We start from the raw sequence: 19,191 nt of genomic DNA on the forward strand, positions 1-19,191 counted from the left end.
TTCTGTCAGTATATTTATTCACAGGTCTAGCCGATTATTTTATCTTTAATTGGACATTATCTGCTCAGTGCAGAAAATCCAAAAAAGCATAAAGGAAAGAATTACCCAGAATCGTGCAGTATCAGTTTTGGTGTATGTGACTGAAGTTTTTTAGTGTGAAAATAAACTTAAAGTCCCTTTAAACATAGCCTCGTTACATTGTTTTGTTAGGCTGCCTTATATAAGCATTTTTATTGGTGCCTGTTTGGCAGGCATCTTGTTAAATGTTCGTGTATAAAGATTAATGAATAGGACTCTACTGTTCTGCAGAAAGCTCACAGTATAACTCCTGTTGCAGGCTGCAGCTTTTCTGCTTGAGCTACATTTCTTTTGGTCCTCTATATTTATCTTATATAATAGAGACCCCAGTTAGGTGCTAACTAGTTGTATAGTCCTGTCCAGTTTTGCATACATATATTTTAGGGGGACACTACTCTTTAACTTGGCTATTGATTCTCGAGAGATGAATTAATGTTGCATATATGCTGCATGCCTATATGTGGGATGGATTTAAGACAGCTTAAATTCAAGATATCACAAAATTGAATACCATCACGTCCAAGAGCTCGGCAATAAAAGGACGGCAGCCTTTAGAGAAACGTGTCACTGTGTCAGACTCACAAACACGAGTAATGTCAAGCAGAGGCAAACAACCAAACCCAATTAAGATAATACTTACTCCAATGTAGTTTAGACTAATCAAAATGTGGGCTGGGTACTCTTAGGGTGTCAAGACCTTTTTAGGAGGGCTGTGAGGTCAAAACCTTTTTTTTTTTGCGATAGAGTCTTGCTCTCTCACCCAGGCTGGAAGGCAGTGGCGCAATATCGGCTCACCATAACTTCTGCCTCAAGGGTTCAAGCGATTCTCCCGCCTCAGCCTCCCGAGGAGCTGGGATTACAGGCACACGCCACCATGCCCAGCTAAATTTTTTGTATTTTTAGTAGAGACGGGGTTTCACCATGTTGGCTACGCTAGTCTTGAACCCCTGACCTCAAGTGATCCACTTGCCTCAGCCTCCCAAAGTGCTGGGATTACAGGCGTGAGCCACCATGCCTGGCCCAAAACTGTTTTCATCATAAGACATTTACATTTTTGGGTCTATTCTGTCATGAGTGTACAGTTGAATTTCTCAGAGGTTACATGAAATATACTGTAACAAGTTGAACACAGAAGCAGAATGAGAATCCAGCTGTCTTTCATTAAGCAAGACTTAAGAGATCTGCAAAATGTAGAAAGACTTAGTGATGAGTGTCACCAGAAAATAGTTCATGTTTCTTATATTAGCATATAGTGGGTCTGTTTTTAAAAATGAATAAATATTTTTAAAATCTAATTTCTAATGTGGAAAATACTGAAATAAAACCCACAGAAATGAGAACTCTTTGGGGTCCTGAGAACCACTGCTTTAAACTAGAGATTAATTTGAAAGCCTCTGTCAGAAACCCAAACCCTAGCCAGTTAGAACTGTCTTCCCATGTTGGCCTTTCAGACTAAGTCCTAAGTCAAGGTTTCTTAATTTCTAGGTCGCTATCTCTTTTTGAATGCAATTGCAAATCAGCTCCGGTACCCAAATAGCCACACTCACTACTTCAGTTGCACCATGCTGTACCTTTTTGCAGAGGCCAATACGGAAGCCATCCAAGAACAGATCACAAGGTAAGAGAGCAGCTTATTTTATTTTATTTTATTTTATTTTTGAGACGGAGTCTCGCTCTGTCGCCCAGGCTGGAGTGCAGTGGTGTGATCTTGGCTCACTGCAAGCTCCACCTCCTGGGTTCCCGCCATTCTCCTGCCTCAGCCTCCCGAGTAGCTGGGACTACAGGCACCCGCCACCACGCCTAGCTAATTTTTTTGTATTTTTTTAGTAGAGATGGGGTTTCACCGTGTTAGCCAGGATAGTCTCGATCTCCTGACCTCGTGATCCACCCGCCTCGGCCTCCCAAAGGGCTGGGATTACAGGCGTGAGCCACTGCGCCCAGCCGAGAACAGCTTATTTTTTAAATGCTTCAAAAGGGTCTCGTTCCTTTCATCTTTTTTTTTTCCTTTTCTCTGTGCTTTCAGTGTTCAGTGCAAATCCGTTTGGTTGGTTTTGTTTTTTTTTTGAGACGGGAGTGTTGCTCTGTCACTCAGTCTGGAGTACAGTGGCGCCATCTTGGCTCACTGCAACCTCCGCCTCCCAGGTTCAAGCAATTCTCGTGCCTTAGCCTCTCAAGTAGCTGGGATTACAGGTGCCTGCCACCACGCCCAGCTAATTTTTGTATTTTAGTAGAGATGGGGTTTCACCATGTTGGCCAGGCTGGTCTTGAACTCCTGACCTCAAGTGATCCACCCACCTCAGCCTCCCAAAGTGCTGGAATTACAGGTGTGAGCCACCGCACCCGGCCTTCAGTGAAAATCTTTTACATGTCCAATAATGTGTTAAATGTGGGATACAATTGTGAGCAAAATGGATGGTTCCTGCCCTCTTAATACTCATTCTGATGGACATGTATCACAAGTAGGGAATTATAAATCGCAATCATGGCTTAAATGAAAAGTAGTTCACTACAAGGCACATTTTGATTAAAGGTCAGGAGTTTCTCTGAGGTGGTGGTGATAACTGGTCCTAAATCATGCAGGCCTATGAAGACTATGTTAAGGAACTTGGACTTTTCCTCATTACCTCTGGGTTGAAAGCAGTAGCAATAACAGGATCATACTTGCATTTTCCTAACAATAGTTAGGAATCTGTTGCCAGACTGCCTAGACTACATGTAGCATTAGAGAGATTGTGATATACACACTTCAAAAATTGGGCCAGACTCTTATAACTTGCTCATTTGCCTAATAGTACCTATGGTGCTAAATATGGTATTCCTTTGATTTGTGTACTAAAATTAATCTTATTGGATGCTTAGATGATGATGTTCCATTTTGTTTATATAAAGCTGCAGTAAGTCTCCTTGGACTTGTAATCTTTGTTATGTTTCATGTACAGTTGGTATGTGAAAGGATATAAAGTTAAGGCAATACGCAATACTTACTGGCATTCAGAAAAATTTTTACCCAGTTTACATGTGAACTAGCAATGTTAGCTTTTTTTTTTTTTTTTTTTTTTTTTGGAGATAGAGTCTCACTTTGCTGCCCAGGCTGGAGTGCAGTGGCTCAATGTCGGCTCACTACAACCTCTGCCTCCTGGGTTCAAGCAATTCTCTGCCCCAGCCTCCCGAGTAGCTGGGATTACAGGCACCCGCCACCACGTCCGGCTAATTTTTTGTATTTTTAGTAGAGACGGGGTTTCACCATCTTGGCCAGGCTGGTCTTGAACTCCTGACCTCGTGATCCACCCGTCTTGGCCTCCCAGAATGCTGGGATTACAGGCGTGAGCCACCGTGCCCAGCCTGCAGTGTTAGAATTCTTAATTCTTATTTTCCATTTCCTTACTTTTCATTGAGAGTGAGCTTGCTTATTTATCTGTTTGAGACAGGGTCTCACTGTTGCCCAGGCTGGAGTGCAGTGGCATGATCTCGGCTCACCGCAACCTCCACCTACCGGGTTCAAACGATTCTCCTGCCTCAGTGTCCAACTGCTGGGATTACAGGCATGTGGCCGTGTCTAATTTTTATATTTGTAGCAGAGACAGGGTTTCACCATGTTGGCCAGGCTGGTCTCGAACTCCTGACCTCAGGTGATCCACCTGCCTCGGCCTCCCAAAGTGCTGGATTACAGGCATGAGCCACTGTGCCCAGCCTGGGAGCTCATTCTGGAAATTACTACTTTCTGTACTAACTTTGTGTGCCATGTACTCTCTGGGCTTTATGTGACTTCCTCTTCCCCATCACCCCTTATCCTGAACAGCTGTGAGGTAGATACCATTATCTGCACTTTACATTAATACTTAGTCTTCTAGGGCTAAGAGCAGGGTTCAAACCCAGGTATTCCAACCCGTGCTGTTTGGAGTATATTAATCCACCTGTCTTTATTAAAGGTGAAAACTTTTGCATGTGGTTCAATAATCAGGGAGAAGTTAAAAAAAAGGTAATGGAAGAATAATCATGAATTTGTATGCTTCTCTGCATTAACTAGCTCTTTCTCCCTTTTTCCAGAGTTCTCTTGGAACGGTTGATTGTAAATAGGCCACATCCTTGGGGTCTTCTTATTACCTTCATTGAGCTGATTAAAAACCCAGCATTTAAGTTCTGGAACCATGAATTTGTACACTGTGCCCCAGAAATCGAAAAGTGAGTTCAAAGTAATTTTTAATTGTCGAGGAATGAGACTGGAGACTGAAAACCGTTTGTCTCTATGTTGGGTCAGCTGAATGAGATGCAAGGTATTGTTAGGCCTCCTCTTTAATCACAGATTTGTAACTGTCTTCATCCTTCAGGTTATTCCAGTCGGTCGCACAGTGCTGCATGGGACAGAAGCAGGCCCAGCAAGTAATGGAAGGGACAGGTGCCAGTTAGACGAAACTGCATCTCTGTTGTACGTGTGTCAGTCTAGAGGTCTCACTGCACCGAGTTCATAAACTGACTGAAGAATCCTTTCAGCTCTTCCTGACTTTCCCAGCCCTTTGGTTTGCGGGTATCTGCCCCAACTACTGTTGGGATCAGCCTCCTGTCTTATGTGGGCACGTTCCAAAGTTTAAATGCATTTTTTTGACTCTTGGCCAAAATTTAGAAGATGCTGTGAATATCATTTTGAACTTATGTAAATACATGAAAGAGAAAACCTTTGTCTGGAACTTCTTGGCTTTGTGCAAGCTGTGTCCAAGGCAAGTACATAAACTGGTACCTTGTAATAAAGAGGCAGCTGATGCCATGCACTTGTCTGAGGGCATAGCTCCATGTCTTCTGACATTCCTGGTGTCCCAAAGAATGGCAAAAAGCCAGTTTGAATATTGTGTAACTTATTTTTTTAATGTGGACAGGGGACCTTGAAAATCACTGTTATTAAAAATGTGGATGTGCTAGAATTGGATATGCCCAGGAACATGGGAAGGGCTCACTATTGGAATCCCATGAGTTTCTGTTTTGTCTCTACCCAAACGTATTCCAAAGCTGACTGCATTTGCACCATCTTATTTCTTTTGGGGATTATACACCTCAGCCGCGTGAGATGGGGGTCAGCTCTTTATATAAAGGGAAACCAGACCAGGCCTAAAGCCCACCTCCTACCCTCACCCCCACAATCCTCTCCTGAAACTTAAAAACAGTGGGAATATAGGAAAGGGAACTAAATCTCATTAATTGTTCTCCCCCAATTGTTCTCCCCCATTACCCCACTGAATGGCCATACAGGTCAAGCTGAATAATGACAAAAAGTTGAAAGGACCAATACAGCCCCTTTTATAAGGATTTTGAATGTTTTGCAAATGTATTGGTCCCTGTGTTGTATTTTGTAGCCTTTTCCCGGGCTTCAGCTCCTACTTCTTGTATGTGTATGCATACTGTAGCTAACCATTAAAGTCATGACACACACGAGTCCACTGTGCCTTTCTCAGTAGCAGCAGCCAGTGCTGGTGGTGAGGAGGAAAAGTGGACAATCTGGCCTTGCAGACCTTGGGGCCATGGGGAACCACCAACCTCTTGCTGAATGATAGGTCATTCCCACTACTAAAGCTGGCATGTTTAAGGAAATTGTATTTTTCTTCCTATTTCAACACTGGAAAATTGCTGGAGCAGGTTTATCTGGTTAAGCTGAGTTTTAAATGCCCAGTTTTAATATCCTTTACCCCCAGGTTTTTTGTTTTTTTTTTTAAAAGAAAATGAGTAGATAACTATTTTAAAACTTAACCCATTTAAAATTTGCCTTACCTATCATGACTGTCAAGTTTTACGGCCAATGTTTTATGGCCAGAGAGCACAAAACAGTTCAAAATTAAATAACTGAAGTCCTCCTTGAGTGATGTCTTAGGGTTTATTCCCTGAGGGGTGGTTTGTGCCATCTAGATTGAACTTCGGGTAACTGATCGAGTGCCAGTTAGACAGCTTATTAAATCCAGTCTTTTAAATAAAGGGTAAGTGACTTCCTGAAACTAGACTTGGATTTAAACCAGGGTCTACCTCCGAAGTCTGTTATTAAATGGTGAAACACAACAAGACCTATTACTACCATATTTCCACTGGCTTTGGTTAAAACTGGGAACAAAATAGCTGTAACATGCTTTAAGTAACAATTAGCAGTGATTCCCAAGTCTGCTGTTCTCAATCCTAAAACACATCACCCTTACCTCAGTTAATCCTAGCACACCACCTTTGCTACTTTTCCTCTTGGTGTTTAATAAGAAAAAGATGCCCAATTTTCCTCTTTTTCAAACATCAATGAGTATTAGCTTAAAATAAAGTTCTTACTGCTGTTCCTTCAGGGAACAGGGAAACTGCTAACTTGTCAGTTCCAACAACTGATGTAAGATCATCTTCTGACCATAGCGAACCTGTAAGGCTTGCTGTTCCCTCCAGCTGAGTTTGGCATAGACTTCCTTATTACTGAGTAAACCTTGGTCAGTTTTTAAGTCTGTGGCATAGGTCTGCAAAGTCAGTAGAACACTGCTTCGAAGCAGCTGTCTCCACGATGGTTTGAGCTTGGGAATATCTGTGATCATCAGGCTGCCCTCTTCCCTTTTATCATCTCCCCCTCCATCCTGGTCTTTAAGCTCTCTGAACTCCTCAGCAGGCATGCACAGTACCTAGAAGCAACCACAGAGCTCTTTAATTAGGATATACTACTTTTGTACTTCTGAAATGATTCAGGAGACTAAACCTATCTTAGCATTTATTAAAAATCCCACATTTCCTCTCTCATCTTCTAGCTATTTTGCTTTAAATATTTAGATTATCAGCATTAAGTGGCCATTTTCAGCCCTTTACCTTTAGTGTGGTGGTCAGCTCCTCTTCAGTCAGCACCTCCTCCCTCCCTATCACAAAGGCTCCCTCTTCCCCTACCATCTCCAGTTTGCATAGGAAATCCCAGCGCTCATACACTAGGAGCCTTTCAGCTTCAGTTTTTGTTCCTGTAGATGAAATAGCAATGTGAAAGTCTCAGTACACCCAAGGGTTCATTTCTTTAGTCTACCACCCAGTCTACAAAGTCAACTGCTATTTAGCAAAGCTGTTTAACCTGAGGCGTGGGTACAGACACACCATCAGTGTCAAATTATTGAGTTAATGATACACTCACCCTGTAATGCTGCCTCACGAACTGTCACCATCTGAATGTCAGCTGTGTCATCTGTGTTGTCAGGATATGGTTCAACAAAACCGTACATATGAATCAGTTGCCAGTTAGCCATTTGCCCATAAGTGTTGAAAATCTCATGGCCTTTAGGAATGGGCTGAGTGGCTACCATCCGAAGACAATTCTGAGGTGAAAGGGAGAAGCTGGGGCCATGCCTTTCACGGGCCAGCCCCATGAAGATTATTTCCACTTAAGAAGAGCCTTCAGCAGGTGTAGTTCAGCCATGGGACTGATGCTGTTAACTACCAAAGTTCTACCTTTAGTTCCTGTTAGACCCTAAACTGTGAAACAAAAAAGGGTTAGGCTAACTTTAAAAGGCCAGCTTCATGTTTTAACTGGGTGGATTTCTGCACAGTCCTCTTCAGCACTTAAAAAGTTGCTAGCTTTAAAAATGAAATTTTTGGCCGGGCGTGGTGGTTCACACCTGTAATCCCAGCACTTTGGGAGGCCAAAGTGGGTGGATCACCTGAGATCAGGAGTTCAAGACCAGCCTGGCCAACATGGCAAAACCCCGTCCCTACTAAAAAATACAAAAATTACCCGGGCATGGTGGCAGGGGCATGTAATTCCAGCTACTCGGGAGGCTGAGGCAGGGAGAATTGCTTGAACCCAGGAGGCGGAAGTTGCAGTGAACCGAGATCAGGCCACTGCACTCCAGCCTGGGCGACACAGCGAGACGACTCCTCGGGGGGTGGGCGGGGGGAATGAAACTTTCACAGATCAAAGTGGGACAGGAAAATGGAGGCAAGGATTAAGAAATAACCATACTTACTAATTTCTGATCCTATAAATGTGTCATCTTTTCAGGCTACTTTCTATATAGAACAGAGCTGGTATAAACACAGCTTTATACCAGTTCTAGGATCGTCTTAGACCTCTGGCCTGTGAATGTCCTCATCCCTCCAAAACACGGAGGCTATCACTGTTCCAGGCTGCTATCCGCAGAGCCACACACAGTCTGGGCTCACTGATGTGATCAGCCAGAAGGGAATGAAGCATGGCTATGCAGACCACCCAAACTCTAGCACTAAATAAATGATGGTAGAATAGTTTATCAGAGGATTAACCACAACTTACTTTGAGGACTTTAAAATGTTTCGCATTCAAACAATTCTACAGTAACTAAAAGGACATACAGGAAGAGCTGATTTCACTTACTCATTTTGTAGCACTAGTAAGAGAATGGAGCCTAAGACACAATGGCTTGAATTATGCTCAATCAGTGCACCAATAAGAACTCCACTCACCGCAGAGTATTCTAGATTGGCATTGTGATTGGCTAAGTGGTTCAGTATGTCTGCAGCAGGCACCATCACGGGGGAGTTGGGCTCCTTTTCATCCTCTTCTTCCTCCAGTGGTTCCTGAAAGCTGCCATTGACAGAACCTGGCTAAGGCCCTGTCTTGGGTGAGGGACTGGGGATGGATTTCACTGTTTTTCCCCTTTTGTCCCTCTATAGAGTTCTAAAGAAAAGGGTTCCGTCCTCAGAGGCCCCACCCACTGACCTGTAGGCCATCACAAGGGCCACAAGCTGGTGGTAGAGTTCTAGGGAGCGAACCCTGAGGCTGAAGAGATCGGGGTGGGCTTCCATGAAGGGCAGCACGATGGACTGGTACTCGCTGCAGATGTTGGCCAAATCCTTCTCCACGGCCTCGGGTACGCCTGTGCCCTGCAGCAGGCACCGGCGCTCCTCCTCTGGCCTGCAGGGACACCCACAGCCAGGTTCCCTTCATTCCTTCACACACTTTACTGGGTAGGACTGGTGCAGGGGCGGGAGGCGGGGAAACTTCTTGCAGCAGGCTACGGTGCAGGCGCTCCCCAACCCCTCCCAAGGCTCTCACCAGAACATCGGGTGCTCCAAGCGGCCCAGCTCGGGCCAGAGCGCAAAGTAGGGCCTCCAGCGTGAGGCCGGGGCCTGCAGCTCGTGGAGCAGCGCCAGCAGCAGTGGCACCCAGCCCGACTGGCTCTGCAGCGCGCCTCGCTCTGAGGGAGACACAGGTGTGAGCGCTCCGGCGCGGCCTCGCGGGCCCGCCCCGCCCCGCCCCAGCGCCCTAGCCCGCCGCCCGTGCCTACCACGCTCCAGCAGGCCGCCGATGGAGCAGGTGTGCTGCGACAGGAGCGCGGCCCGCGGCACCACTAACAGCAGTTCTCCGGCCTGTACGCTCTCCCGGGCCACCATGCCGTAGCCAGCCACCGTGCCCTGCCGGCTGACCGCCACCTGAGCAGGAGGAGGGCTGGTCAGGGTAGCCCGCGCCCCGCCGCGGGTCCTCCGCCCGCCGGCTCGCTCGCTCGCTCACCTTGGGACTCAACTCCAGCCCCACCCGCCGGCACCAGCTCAGGAAGCCGGCCACAGGATCCGGGTCGCCGCCGTCCACGGGCCCCGCCACCTGAGATAAGTGCGCGCAGTGACCAGGCCGGGTCGCCAGAGAACCCGGTGGGAACTGCGAGACCGCGGCGCGCGCGCAGAACGGGCTTTGGGTGGAGGAGGGGACGAGCGGGGAGGGGCACGGGACCCGCGAGAGGGAGCGGAGGGGGCGCAGGCGGACGGTCCTGCGGGCGGAGGAGGGGTGAGACGCGCAGGAGAAGGCTGGACCCCGCGCCCGCCACTCACCCGTGGGCGCTTCGCCTGGGTCGCCATGGTCTAAGAGCGCTCTTCCCCGCGGGCAGGCGCGCCGCGCGGTCACTTCCGGCGTCTCTGGCCCCGCCCCGGCGCCGGAACCACGTGGTGCCTGTTTTGGCGTCCACCCTGCAGAGTGGCCGGGGTTACCGCGGGCTGTAATAGTTCCTCCTGAAAACATCTTGAGTCCAGGATCTCCAATTGCACTCACGCAGTCTGAGTGCAGAAGGAGAGTCCCGTGCCGCTTGGCGCCTGGTTCTGAGCCAGGTACAACCCTGGCCTTTGGTCTGTCCCCGAGGGCTGAGGCTTCTTGCGGTCTGGGTGCAAGAACAAAATACGGTTTCTGGATCGGAAGCCGAGGGTCTGGCGGCCGGCCGGTGGTGAGTGAGCGACGCAACTGGGCGGCGAGCGACCTCCTGATCTCGACCCCTTGTTACCGATGGCCATGGAACCGTTTTACTGGTGGTATTCGTTCAGAGCAGTTTTCGAGTGTGTTTCGGAGTGGCGTGGCCTAGAGGGCTCCTGGATCTAGAATAGATCCTCTCTGCCCTTATTTGCCAGTACATCCTCGTTTTTAATCTACTGCATCGCACGTGGTGGGTTTTATTAGCTGGCATAGTAGGGACTCAATATCTACCTATTGGGTAAAAAATACATGACTAAAACAAATGGTGGTTAAACCTGGGGAAGTAGCATGCTGTTAAATTTAAGAAAATGAGGCTGTGAATACGGAGGTTACAGGAATGGGTTTTGAAGCCAAGCAACGCCGGAGCTCAACACTCAGTTTGTTTTTTTTTCCTTTTTTTGGCGCGTGGGGGAGACGGAGTCTCGCTCTGTCGCCCAGGCTGGAGTGCAGTGGTGCGATCTCGGCTCACTGCAACCTTCACCTCCCGGGTTCAAGCAATTCCCCTGCCTCAGCCTCCCAGGTAGCTGGGACTACAGGCGTACGCTGCCACGCCCGGCTAATTTTTTGTATTTATTTTTAGTAGAGTCGGGGTTTCACCGCGTTGCCCAGGCTGGTCTTGCACTCCTGAGCTCAGGCAATCCGCCCGCCTCGGCCTCCCAAAGTGCTAGGATTACAAGCGTGAGCCACCGCGCCCGGCCTGGTCTGTTCTTCAGGCAAATCCTTTTTCCTGAGCCTTAGTCTCCTCACCTGCGAAACTAAGATGATACCTGCCCTGTAGAATTAATGTAAGGATTGGTATGTTGACTAAAGAAAAAATATTAAGCTTTTAAATAATTAAAATTAGTTTAATTTAGAAGCCTTATTGAAGACTATAGACTGAGGCCTGTAGCCCAGAAGTAATCTTGTGAGGCTGCTCTAACACGGTATTTTAGTTTAGGTTATACATAGGTGAAGATTTAGTATGTGTAAAATCATATCAAAGTTTAGGGATAAGTATATCTGGTTATAGACTGCAGAAGTATAATCATTAACCCTGTCAGACATGATCATATGTTTAGGAGAAGGCAAAGAGTAGGTCATTTATCTTTGAAGGAATGTAGTGACTCAGGCAAGAGATTTGGAGGGCAGGGGTGTTTTGTCTTCAAGGCATTTTTTTCTGGAGAGCTGTATTTTGTTTTTTTTAGTTTTATTTTGAGACAGAGTCTTGCTCTGTCACCCAGGCTGGAGTGCAGTGGCACGATCTCCACTCACTACCACCTCCACCTCCCGGGTTCAAGCGATTCTCCTGCTTCAGCCTCCCGAGTAGCTGGTATTACAGGCACGTGCCACCACGCTCAGCTAATTTTTATATTTTTAGTAGAGATGGGGTTTCACCATGTTGCCCAGGCTGGTCTCGAACTGCTGGCCTCAAGTGATCTGCCCGCCTCAGCCTCCCAAAGTGCTGAGATTACAGGCTTGAGCCACCGTGCCTGGCTGAGAAGAGCTGTATTTTGTCACAGAGTCAGGAGAGAAATGAGCACATAAGGCTTTTAATGTTTGTCACATTCTCCTCTCACTGGTAAAATAATGTGATGTGTACTGGAAATAGAAAGATGGGTGGAGACCATACTCTCCTAGCACCCTCAACCCAAAACCCAAGCAGCACCAGCAGCCCCTGCCCAAACATTCTGTCTCTCCAAAAGCCTCCCACGATGGGCATGGCATCACCACACTGGAATTCTTCTTAGGTTCTTTATTAGTTTTTCAGCACAGTTAACTCTATGTTGACTAGAGTTTTGTTTTACATTTTGTCATCTCATGACAGCAGCCACCAGAATACACAAAATTAGGCTCTTTACTTTGTGCGGAGAAGAAAATAATAAACATTAGAAGTTCACCTTGACCAAAGAGACAACCTCCGGAGGAACACCACACATGGGAGGACCCGATGTACACACACACACACACACACACACACACACACACATATATAATGTATAGATATTTATAGATATATCTGGAAACACAGCAAAAAACAAAATTCCAAGATTTGCAATGCTATCTACAGTAAGAGGGATGAATTCTACCAGCTTTCAAACAGTCACATTCACTATTCAGAAGAAGCACATCAGAGGGTAGAACTGGGCAGAAACTAACACGCCACCAGGCTAGTCATGGCTTAAGATTATAGAAGGGGGGTGATGTGTGTAGAGGAAATATGCATATAGGTGTCCTCTCAGCCTTAGAACACCCGCCACAACCCTTCCCCCCTCCACAGCCCTTCATGTTTTCATTGCTCTCTCCCCTCTGTTTTGGGGCTTGTGACCATTGATTTAGGGTCCGAGACAAATGGCTCTGGTTTCTGGGCCGCAAGATGCTATGGGGTAAGTGAGTGGATGGAAAGCATACAACGCAGTCCTGGGCTTCAGGGGACAGCAGGAGGCTGGGGTGTAGGGGAAGCCTTTCTCCTCTACCTGACCCTTGTTCATGTCCAGAACCTTCAGCCTCCAGTAAGCCCCAGCCCAGGTGGCTATGGGGTGTGGGACTGTGGAAGCCTCACTGCCTTGGGCCAGTTGACTAAATAAACTCTCTCTTCCTTAGTGATGCTTCCGCGACACACTGGCACAGCCTGGCTAGAGCTCTGCCTGAAACACCACACTGCTACTGATGGCGTTGCCCTCTGGGGAACCTGGGGGCAAAAAAGGGGTCTCCAGGAACTCAGCTACCCCTGCCTCTGGCCACTTGCGGGTTCCCAAAGGCAGTCACCACGAAGTTCTCGGGGGCACACACACCACACATGGGCTCTCTCCTCCTTCTCCCTCACCCCCAGTCAGGTCACTGTGGGGACAGAGGACCAGGCAACTTCTGCCTCGGGGGAGGCCTTGGCTCAGAAATGGGACAGGGCCAGGAGGTGGCAGAGTGTGGGCTGGAAGGGACAGTCTGTGGGGTTCCTGCCCTCACGGTTCTCCATGTTCTGTCTTGGGCAGAGAAACCCCTTGACGCCCCTGCCTGCCTGGCCCTACAGCACCAGCTGGGCCCAGAGAGCACCAGGAAAGTGGCTGCCTGGTCCGAGCGCCCCCTTGTGGCTGTTGTCTAGATGATTGTCACATGTGCTATGAGACAGAAACAGGTGTGCTTGGTGGAAGGTGGGGGAAGGGGTCTTCCAGGGCTCCCACGCCAGTGCCTGAGCTGGCCCTGCACCCCTGTGGGCCCAGCACCCACCCTCTCGAAGCCTCTCTCATTTCCAAACATGCCTGCCCAAGGGCTCACCCAGGAATAGCCTGGATCCTTAGTGAATCTCCCTCCCTATGGCCCTGCCCTCCTGTGCCTGGGCTGCAGGGAGTGGGATGAGAGGGGTCAAGTCGGCCAAGTTACCATGGAGAGTGAGATGGGATGAGGAGGAGTGAGCCCCTCAAAACACCTGGAGACTGTTCTGCTGTAGCATCTAAGATCCCCTCATTTTTTTCAAACAGAACCCCATTTCCTCCCCTTTGCCCTCACAAAAATAAACTAAAGGGAACATGAGCCGGCGCAAGGATGGCGGTGGGGCCTCAACGTGGGCGTCGTCAGTGGGATCGAGGGCTTCAACAGGACACCTCCATGGTGTGGTTGACCTGGCCCAGCCCCTCGCTGCTCTCCGAGTGGGTGCAGGCCTGTGGGCGGCTGCCATCCACCGAGCTGGCACTGGTGAGGGACGCAGTGCGGGAGCGCGCCAGGCGGGTCATGCTGGCCGAGGGCACTGTGGACAGAGACAGGATGGGCCTGAGGACTGGCGGGCAGGGCCAGGCGCCTCTGGTGGGAAAAGTAGGCTGCAAGCAAAGCGGCTAGCGAACCGTTCCTCGAAGGCACAAAGGGCTCCTCCTGAGCCAGGAGGCTGGCGACAGCTGTCGGGCCGGGGGCATGCAGGGCCGGTAACAGTGAGTGGGCCTAGGGGACTGCGGCCAGCAGGGCCCTCTCAGCAGCTGACCAGGCAGCCCTGAGCTGGTGCAGGGAGGTGCTGGGTTTCCAGCTGTGCCTCCCTCAAGAGGATGCCGGTGGAGAAGTAGGACTGCTTCTGTAAAGGAGGACACGGAGCGGTGGTCGCATACTGCCCTCAATTCAGACTGTGCCCTAATTCAGAGTTTCACAAGCAAGACTTGGGGGCAGCAAACTCTACCCTCCTGAACACTCCTGGCCACCTCTGTGGCTCAGGCAGGGCCAGGCCTGGGCTCTACCTCTAAGGAGGGTCTGTTTCCTATCCCCAGAGCTCTGGAAGCCACGCAGCTCATGACAACCTAGAAGCAAGACTGCTCTGCAACCCAGCCAACCTAGAGGCCAGGTCTGCAGAAAAGCAAGAATCTGTGGGGTTTCTGAGTTGAACAGGACACAAGGAGGTTCCAAACCACAGCAAGATGCGGCCTGGCTGCAGCACTGCGCAGAGGAAGGAGCGGGGGAGGAGGAGGCTGGGCGTCCATGCATCAGGGGAAGGGCTGTGGGGCTACCTGCTCCTCCACTCAGCCTTCGGTCCTTCAAGTACGCAACTAAGAGAGAAGACAGAGCCGGAGAGGGGGCGGGGGTGGGGGAGACACAACACAGTGAAGAGCATGGTCCGCCGAGGCAAGGGCATTGAGATGAGCCAGAGAGATGGGACAAAGGACAGGCACAGAGAGGCTGGGGGCAGGGCCAGAGGCTCTGGAAGCCCACTCCTTCCTGCCCACCCAGCAGTGGCCCCCAGAAGGATCTCTGGCCCAAGGAAGCCCTGACAGGTGGGGTGCTTATCCCCTCACCATTCTGCTGGCCCTCAGTCTCCTGCATACAGAATGGGGGAGGCCTGCCCCCTCTGTGCCCCTCCCAGCTTGGGGCTGCCTGGTGGAGTTTCTCCCTAGGACCCTGAGAACGCTTCTCAGCGCCTGACAACGTTCTTCCGTTCACCTCGCAAATGCTTGCTGTGCCCTGATCCCAGACTCTGTGCTCCTGCGGAGCCTCCCTGTGGGCACCAGGGCTCTGCCCTGCTCCAGAGAGCATTCTATTCCTGGGTGTCCTCCCCAGCCTTCCAACAGGCAGCCCTCCTGTTTGCCCTGGAGATACCAGCTCCAGAGGCTGAAGTCTGGAGGGGAACAAAAAAAAAAAACTGAGAAGAGGAAGTTTGCCTCCTGGCAGTGGGGAGCTGGAGGAACAGGTATGTCTTGGAGGGAAGGGGGAAGTCAAGGAGACACACAAGGGGTGTGGTGTGTGTGTGTGTCTGTGTGTGTGTACCTGGTTCCACCCCAGACCCAGATTTTCAGATCTGCCAACCCAGGTTCAGCTGCTTTCAGCTCTCTGAATGCCAGGCGGCCCCAATTGCCTTCCCTGGCCCCAGACTCCAAGGCCACTCTTATGATGCCCCTGGGTGCAGCCACGAGTTGTTTCAAAAGGCCTTCTCAGGTACCGTAGGCCCAGCTCTGACCCCAAGCCCTGGGGCGGGTGAGGGGAGTGTGCCTTACCCCCAGACAGGCTTCCCTGGCAGGACGCGGCCCCTGGCCCTGGACCCCCAGCACAGAGGGAAGAGTCCCTTCCCCCAGTAGGCCCAGCACTGCCATCAGAACAGTGCGCCAAGTCCTCCCTAAGGGCAAAGGGGAGCTGGGCACAGCCTGGGATGCCCAACTTGCAACTCAGGTGGCATCTATGGGGCCCAGCATCCGGGGCCCACAAAACTCCTATGCTTATGGGCTCCCCAGTACCACCCGACACCAGGTGCCAGCCCTGCAAACAGGACCCCCCCCCACCCCAGCACTGCCTGCCCACCAGTCTCTAGGTGGTGTGGGGTAGGGTGGAAATGTACTCACTGTAGCCCATGCCTTGCAGGAAGTATTTGAAGGCTTCGGTCAGCTTCCCTGGCTGCAGAGGGCAGGACAAGCACATGCTTTCATTGGCTGCCTAGGATTAGCAGGGAGGGTAGAGGCTTCCCCCTCCCCATAGATGTAAGGGCAGGAGGGCCAAAAGTCTCACCTGTGTGACCTGGGGCAGCCCTCCAGAGTCTGCCATCTGCAAGGGAGAGTGGGGTGATCTGAGCAGGGCCCTCACTCCAGGACAAGCTCCCACCTGGCTAAGACCCCAGGAAAACCCCTCCCTGAGGTTGGGCCCATGCTAGGGAAGCTGGCCCAGGGCTGGGGAAGAAAGCCTCACCTTCAGGAAGGTCGTGGTGATCGGGTCCAGTTTGGAGTTGCACTCCACCTGGGGACAAGGAGCCAGCTTCAGCAACAGCCGCTGCCCTTTCCCACCCCCATTGCTAAGGCAGGTGCGATGCCCCAAGCTCGGGGAGGAGAGGGGGTGCAGGGAGGCAGAGGGAGGCCTAGCACCTGTGATGGGCTGCTCTTCCCAGGCTTTCTTCTCCTAGGGCTCCCCCACGTTCTTGGAGACCAGTTTAACAGCCCCACTAAAGGGCCTGGGACCCTTGGAGCCCACTCACAACTGCTAGGAGTGGGAGTCAGGCAAGGGCTGGGCTGCCGTGGTGGGACTGGCCTGGGAAAGCCCCGGTGCCCTCGGCAGTGAGGTGAGGGGTGCCAGGGTCTGAGAGAGACTGGGTGGAGGGGGCTGGCACAGCCCACCACGCCACTCTTCCAGGACCTCCCGATGGGCATGGGAAAGCCTGGTATTTTCAGGGTGCATGGGGCTGCTCTGGGCACTTCTGGACCCTGCAGCTTCCCAGCAGCTCTGTGCTGATGGGGCATCCCAGCCCCAGGCCACCTGCTCCCAGAGTTCCAGCAGGAGAGGTGACACATGGCCCCCAAACATAACAGCTGCAGGTGACTGGGAAAGGGAGACTGTGCTGCTGTATGTGTTAATGATTTATAATGACTTGATCACATTTTAGAAAAAGGATCGTAGGCCCTGGGCCTGAGGTGGGTAGGGACCAAGTTGGGGCTGTGCTGCTGGGGAGGGAAGAGGGGACCTTCTGATGGCCCAGCCCTGGCCCCAGCTCTCCCCACTTCCAGGCCTCCCCGGCCAGAAGGATGGGGGCTATGCCAGATGTGAGGCTTGGCAAGACTGTGGGAAAGTGGACAAGAAGCCCACCGTCCACTGCTGGCCCTGGAGGCTCCCCTGGGCTGGATCAAGAATTGCCCCGGCTGGGCAGGGGCCAGTGAGCCCCTCACCCCTACCTCCCACCCCCAGTGAGCCCACAGCCCCTCACTCACCACCCCGTCCTCAGCGGGTGCATTATCCCCAACCACCAGCATCACGGGGCAGCTGCAGATACAGAGGAAAAGGGCTGTCTGGCTGGGTCATGGGGGCAAAGGCCGGGGCAGGCCAGAGGGCCAGGGGCCACTCACCGGAGCGTCTTGGCATTGGGCACCGTTCCAGGCCGGTTAATGTCCAGGTCTCTGCGGCTGTGGGGCAGAGGCAGAGGTGGGCACCCCAGGACAGGATGAGGGGCATCCCAAGCCCAACACTGCCAACTGGTAAAGCAGGGAGGCGTGGACCTACTCTGCATAAATGAACTGGAGGCTCCCTATGCACGGCTTTTTGGACTCCCTAGCACATACCAGGTGGGCTCTCAGATTTTGCTGTCTATCCCCCTCAGAGCCATGCGCACTGCCACCTGTGCTGTGGGAGTTTCTGCTACTGGCCTGTCTCCTGGACCATATGGGATGGCAGGCCCTGGGTCTGTCTATTCTCTATTGTTTTCCTAGCACCATGGACACAGCAGGTGCTTAATATTTGCAGCAGAATGAGGAGGGCAGGTGAGTGAGGGGGCCTGGCCACCTTCCTGCAGGGCAGGGCAGCCCCTAAAGGGGGCTCCAAGGAGCATAGCTTGCAAACCACAGGCTCATCTGACCTCTTCCTCATTTTGCAGATGTCAACATCAAGGCTGGGTTACTGGAGTCAGGGATGTCACTAACACCCCCAACACTCCCACGCAGGAAGCCCCCACGGGAGGAGGAAAAGTGGAAGAGCCCAAGGCCCGGAGTCTGAAACCCTGTTCCCCTCTGCCCCTCACAAGATGTGACCTTGTGCAGGAAATGACCTCCTTTGAGGCCCAATATCGTGCCCATCTACAAACCAGGGCAAGGGTGTTGCCTGCCTGCCTCCCTCGGGGCAGTGTGCAAGGGACCCCACTGGGGTGTGCTGGGTCCCAGGGCTGCTGATCCCACCCGCACCTGTTGTACATGTTCCAGAAGAGCTGCAGGTTGGCCTGGTTCACCACATTCCCAATCTGCTGCCGGTAGCTCTGCACCAACTCTGTGTTGTTCACCAGCTCCTCCTAGGCCCACGGGGATGGATGGGGGTGTTCAGAGGGGCAGACAGAAGGACGCAGGCTTAGAGGGGGCCGGCAGATGTCACTGCCAGAGTGGCCCTTGTCCCACTCAGCAGGCAGGGGAGACGGTGTGGGCAGGTAGGAGGTGGGGCCTTGGGAGGGGATGTCTGTCTTTCAGATGCCTCAGCATCTAGAGTGAGCCAGGTCAGATGCCAAATACACCCGTCTGCCTCCTACCGAGCCAGCCGGGAGAGGCAAATCCCAGATCGCCCCAGATCTGCAGAACTCCCTGCCCCCTTACCTGGCTGAAGAGGTGGGAGAGCACCGTGTCGGGTAAAGTGCTAGTTAGGCCGGAGAGCTGCAGGGAGCAGGGCGCCAGCGTGAGTGCCGCCCCTCACCCCACCCTAGGTACACCCACCCCACCTCTGGTCACCACACACACCTTGGTGGCAGCCCAGTCTATCCAGCCTTTGCCATTGGGGTCAATGTTCACCAGCACCAGCCCCTCCACCAGGTCGGGGAAGATGAGCTGCAGTAAGAGGGGAAACAGGGCTGGGCGGGGCCAGGATGGGTGCAGACGGCAGAAACGCTCTGTAAAGTCTTCAAGGTGCTGCTGATGAGCCACCCGGCTACAGCCGGGTCCGTGCATGCACACCCATGTCCAGATGCCCCTGCCTGTCCTCCTCTCACCCAACCCTTCACAGTTCTTGGATTTATTTAG

The 19,191-nt window shown here is 51.5% G+C and overlaps 3 protein-coding genes across 39 annotated transcripts in view; 1 reads left to right on the forward strand and 2 right to left on the reverse strand.

Moving 5' to 3' along the window:
- The window catches only part of CNOT1 (CCR4-NOT transcription complex subunit 1), a 110,164-nt gene extending 105,414 nt beyond the window's left edge, over positions 1–4,750 (forward strand). For all 13 annotated transcript variants that reach the window (XM_055299288.2, XM_055299293.2, XM_055299295.2 and 10 more), the window contains 3 exons: positions 1,564–1,696; positions 4,126–4,260; positions 4,407–4,750. In XM_055299288.2, coding sequence (XP_055155263.1) covers positions 1,564–1,696; positions 4,126–4,260; positions 4,407–4,485 — 347 coding nt within the window. In that variant the 3' untranslated portion in view covers positions 4,486–4,750. The remainder of the gene's footprint in view (positions 1–1,563; positions 1,697–4,125; positions 4,261–4,406) is intronic.
- A 1,174-nt stretch (positions 4,751–5,924) lies between these two features.
- On the reverse strand, positions 5,925–9,973 carry SETD6 (SET domain containing 6, protein lysine methyltransferase). 2 transcript variants are annotated; one of them, XM_055299300.2, is made up of 9 exons: positions 9,865–9,973; positions 9,551–9,640; positions 9,327–9,471; positions 9,095–9,236; positions 8,759–8,953; positions 8,503–8,623; positions 7,199–7,379; positions 6,889–7,031; positions 5,925–6,707 (listed from the first exon to the last, which is right to left on the reverse strand). In XM_055299300.2, the coding sequence occupies exons 1-9, from the start codon at positions 9,889–9,891 to the stop codon at positions 6,402–6,404; spliced, it is 1,350 nt and encodes a 449-aa protein (XP_055155275.1). In that variant the 5' UTR covers positions 9,892–9,973; the 3' UTR covers positions 5,925–6,401. The 2 variants fall into 2 exon arrangements, with proteins under 2 accessions (XP_055155275.1, XP_055155276.1); XM_055299301.2 differs by lacking the exon at positions 9,551–9,640 and having other exon boundaries at positions 9,865–9,931.
- Positions 9,974–11,993: 2,020 nt separating this feature from the next.
- The window catches only part of NDRG4 (NDRG family member 4), a 49,127-nt gene continuing 41,929 nt past the window's right edge, over positions 11,994–19,191 (reverse strand). For 13 of the 24 annotated variants that reach the window (XM_055299328.2, XM_055299324.1, XM_055299318.1 and 10 more), the window contains 10 exons: positions 18,913–18,999; positions 18,772–18,828; positions 18,373–18,476; positions 17,545–17,601; positions 17,410–17,461; positions 16,400–16,447; positions 16,223–16,258; positions 16,060–16,111; positions 14,737–14,775; positions 11,994–13,994 (listed from right to left, as the gene is read on the reverse strand). In XM_055299328.2, coding sequence (XP_055155303.1) covers positions 13,840–13,994; positions 14,737–14,775; positions 16,060–16,111; positions 16,223–16,258; positions 16,400–16,447; positions 17,410–17,461; positions 17,545–17,601; positions 18,373–18,476; positions 18,772–18,828; positions 18,913–18,999 — 687 coding nt within the window. In that variant the 3' untranslated portion in view covers positions 11,994–13,839. The remainder of the gene's footprint in view (positions 13,995–14,736; positions 14,776–16,059; positions 16,112–16,222; positions 16,259–16,399; positions 16,448–17,409; positions 17,462–17,544; positions 17,602–18,372; positions 18,477–18,771; positions 18,829–18,912; positions 19,000–19,191) is intronic. The other 11 variants (XM_055299320.1, XM_055299315.1, XM_055299312.1 and 8 more) reach the window with 1 other exon arrangement.

Source organism: Symphalangus syndactylus, chromosome 11 (assembly GCF_028878055.3).
Source record: "Symphalangus syndactylus isolate Jambi chromosome 11, NHGRI_mSymSyn1-v2.1_pri, whole genome shotgun sequence".
NCBI lineage: Eukaryota > Metazoa > Chordata > Mammalia > Primates > Hylobatidae > Symphalangus > Symphalangus syndactylus.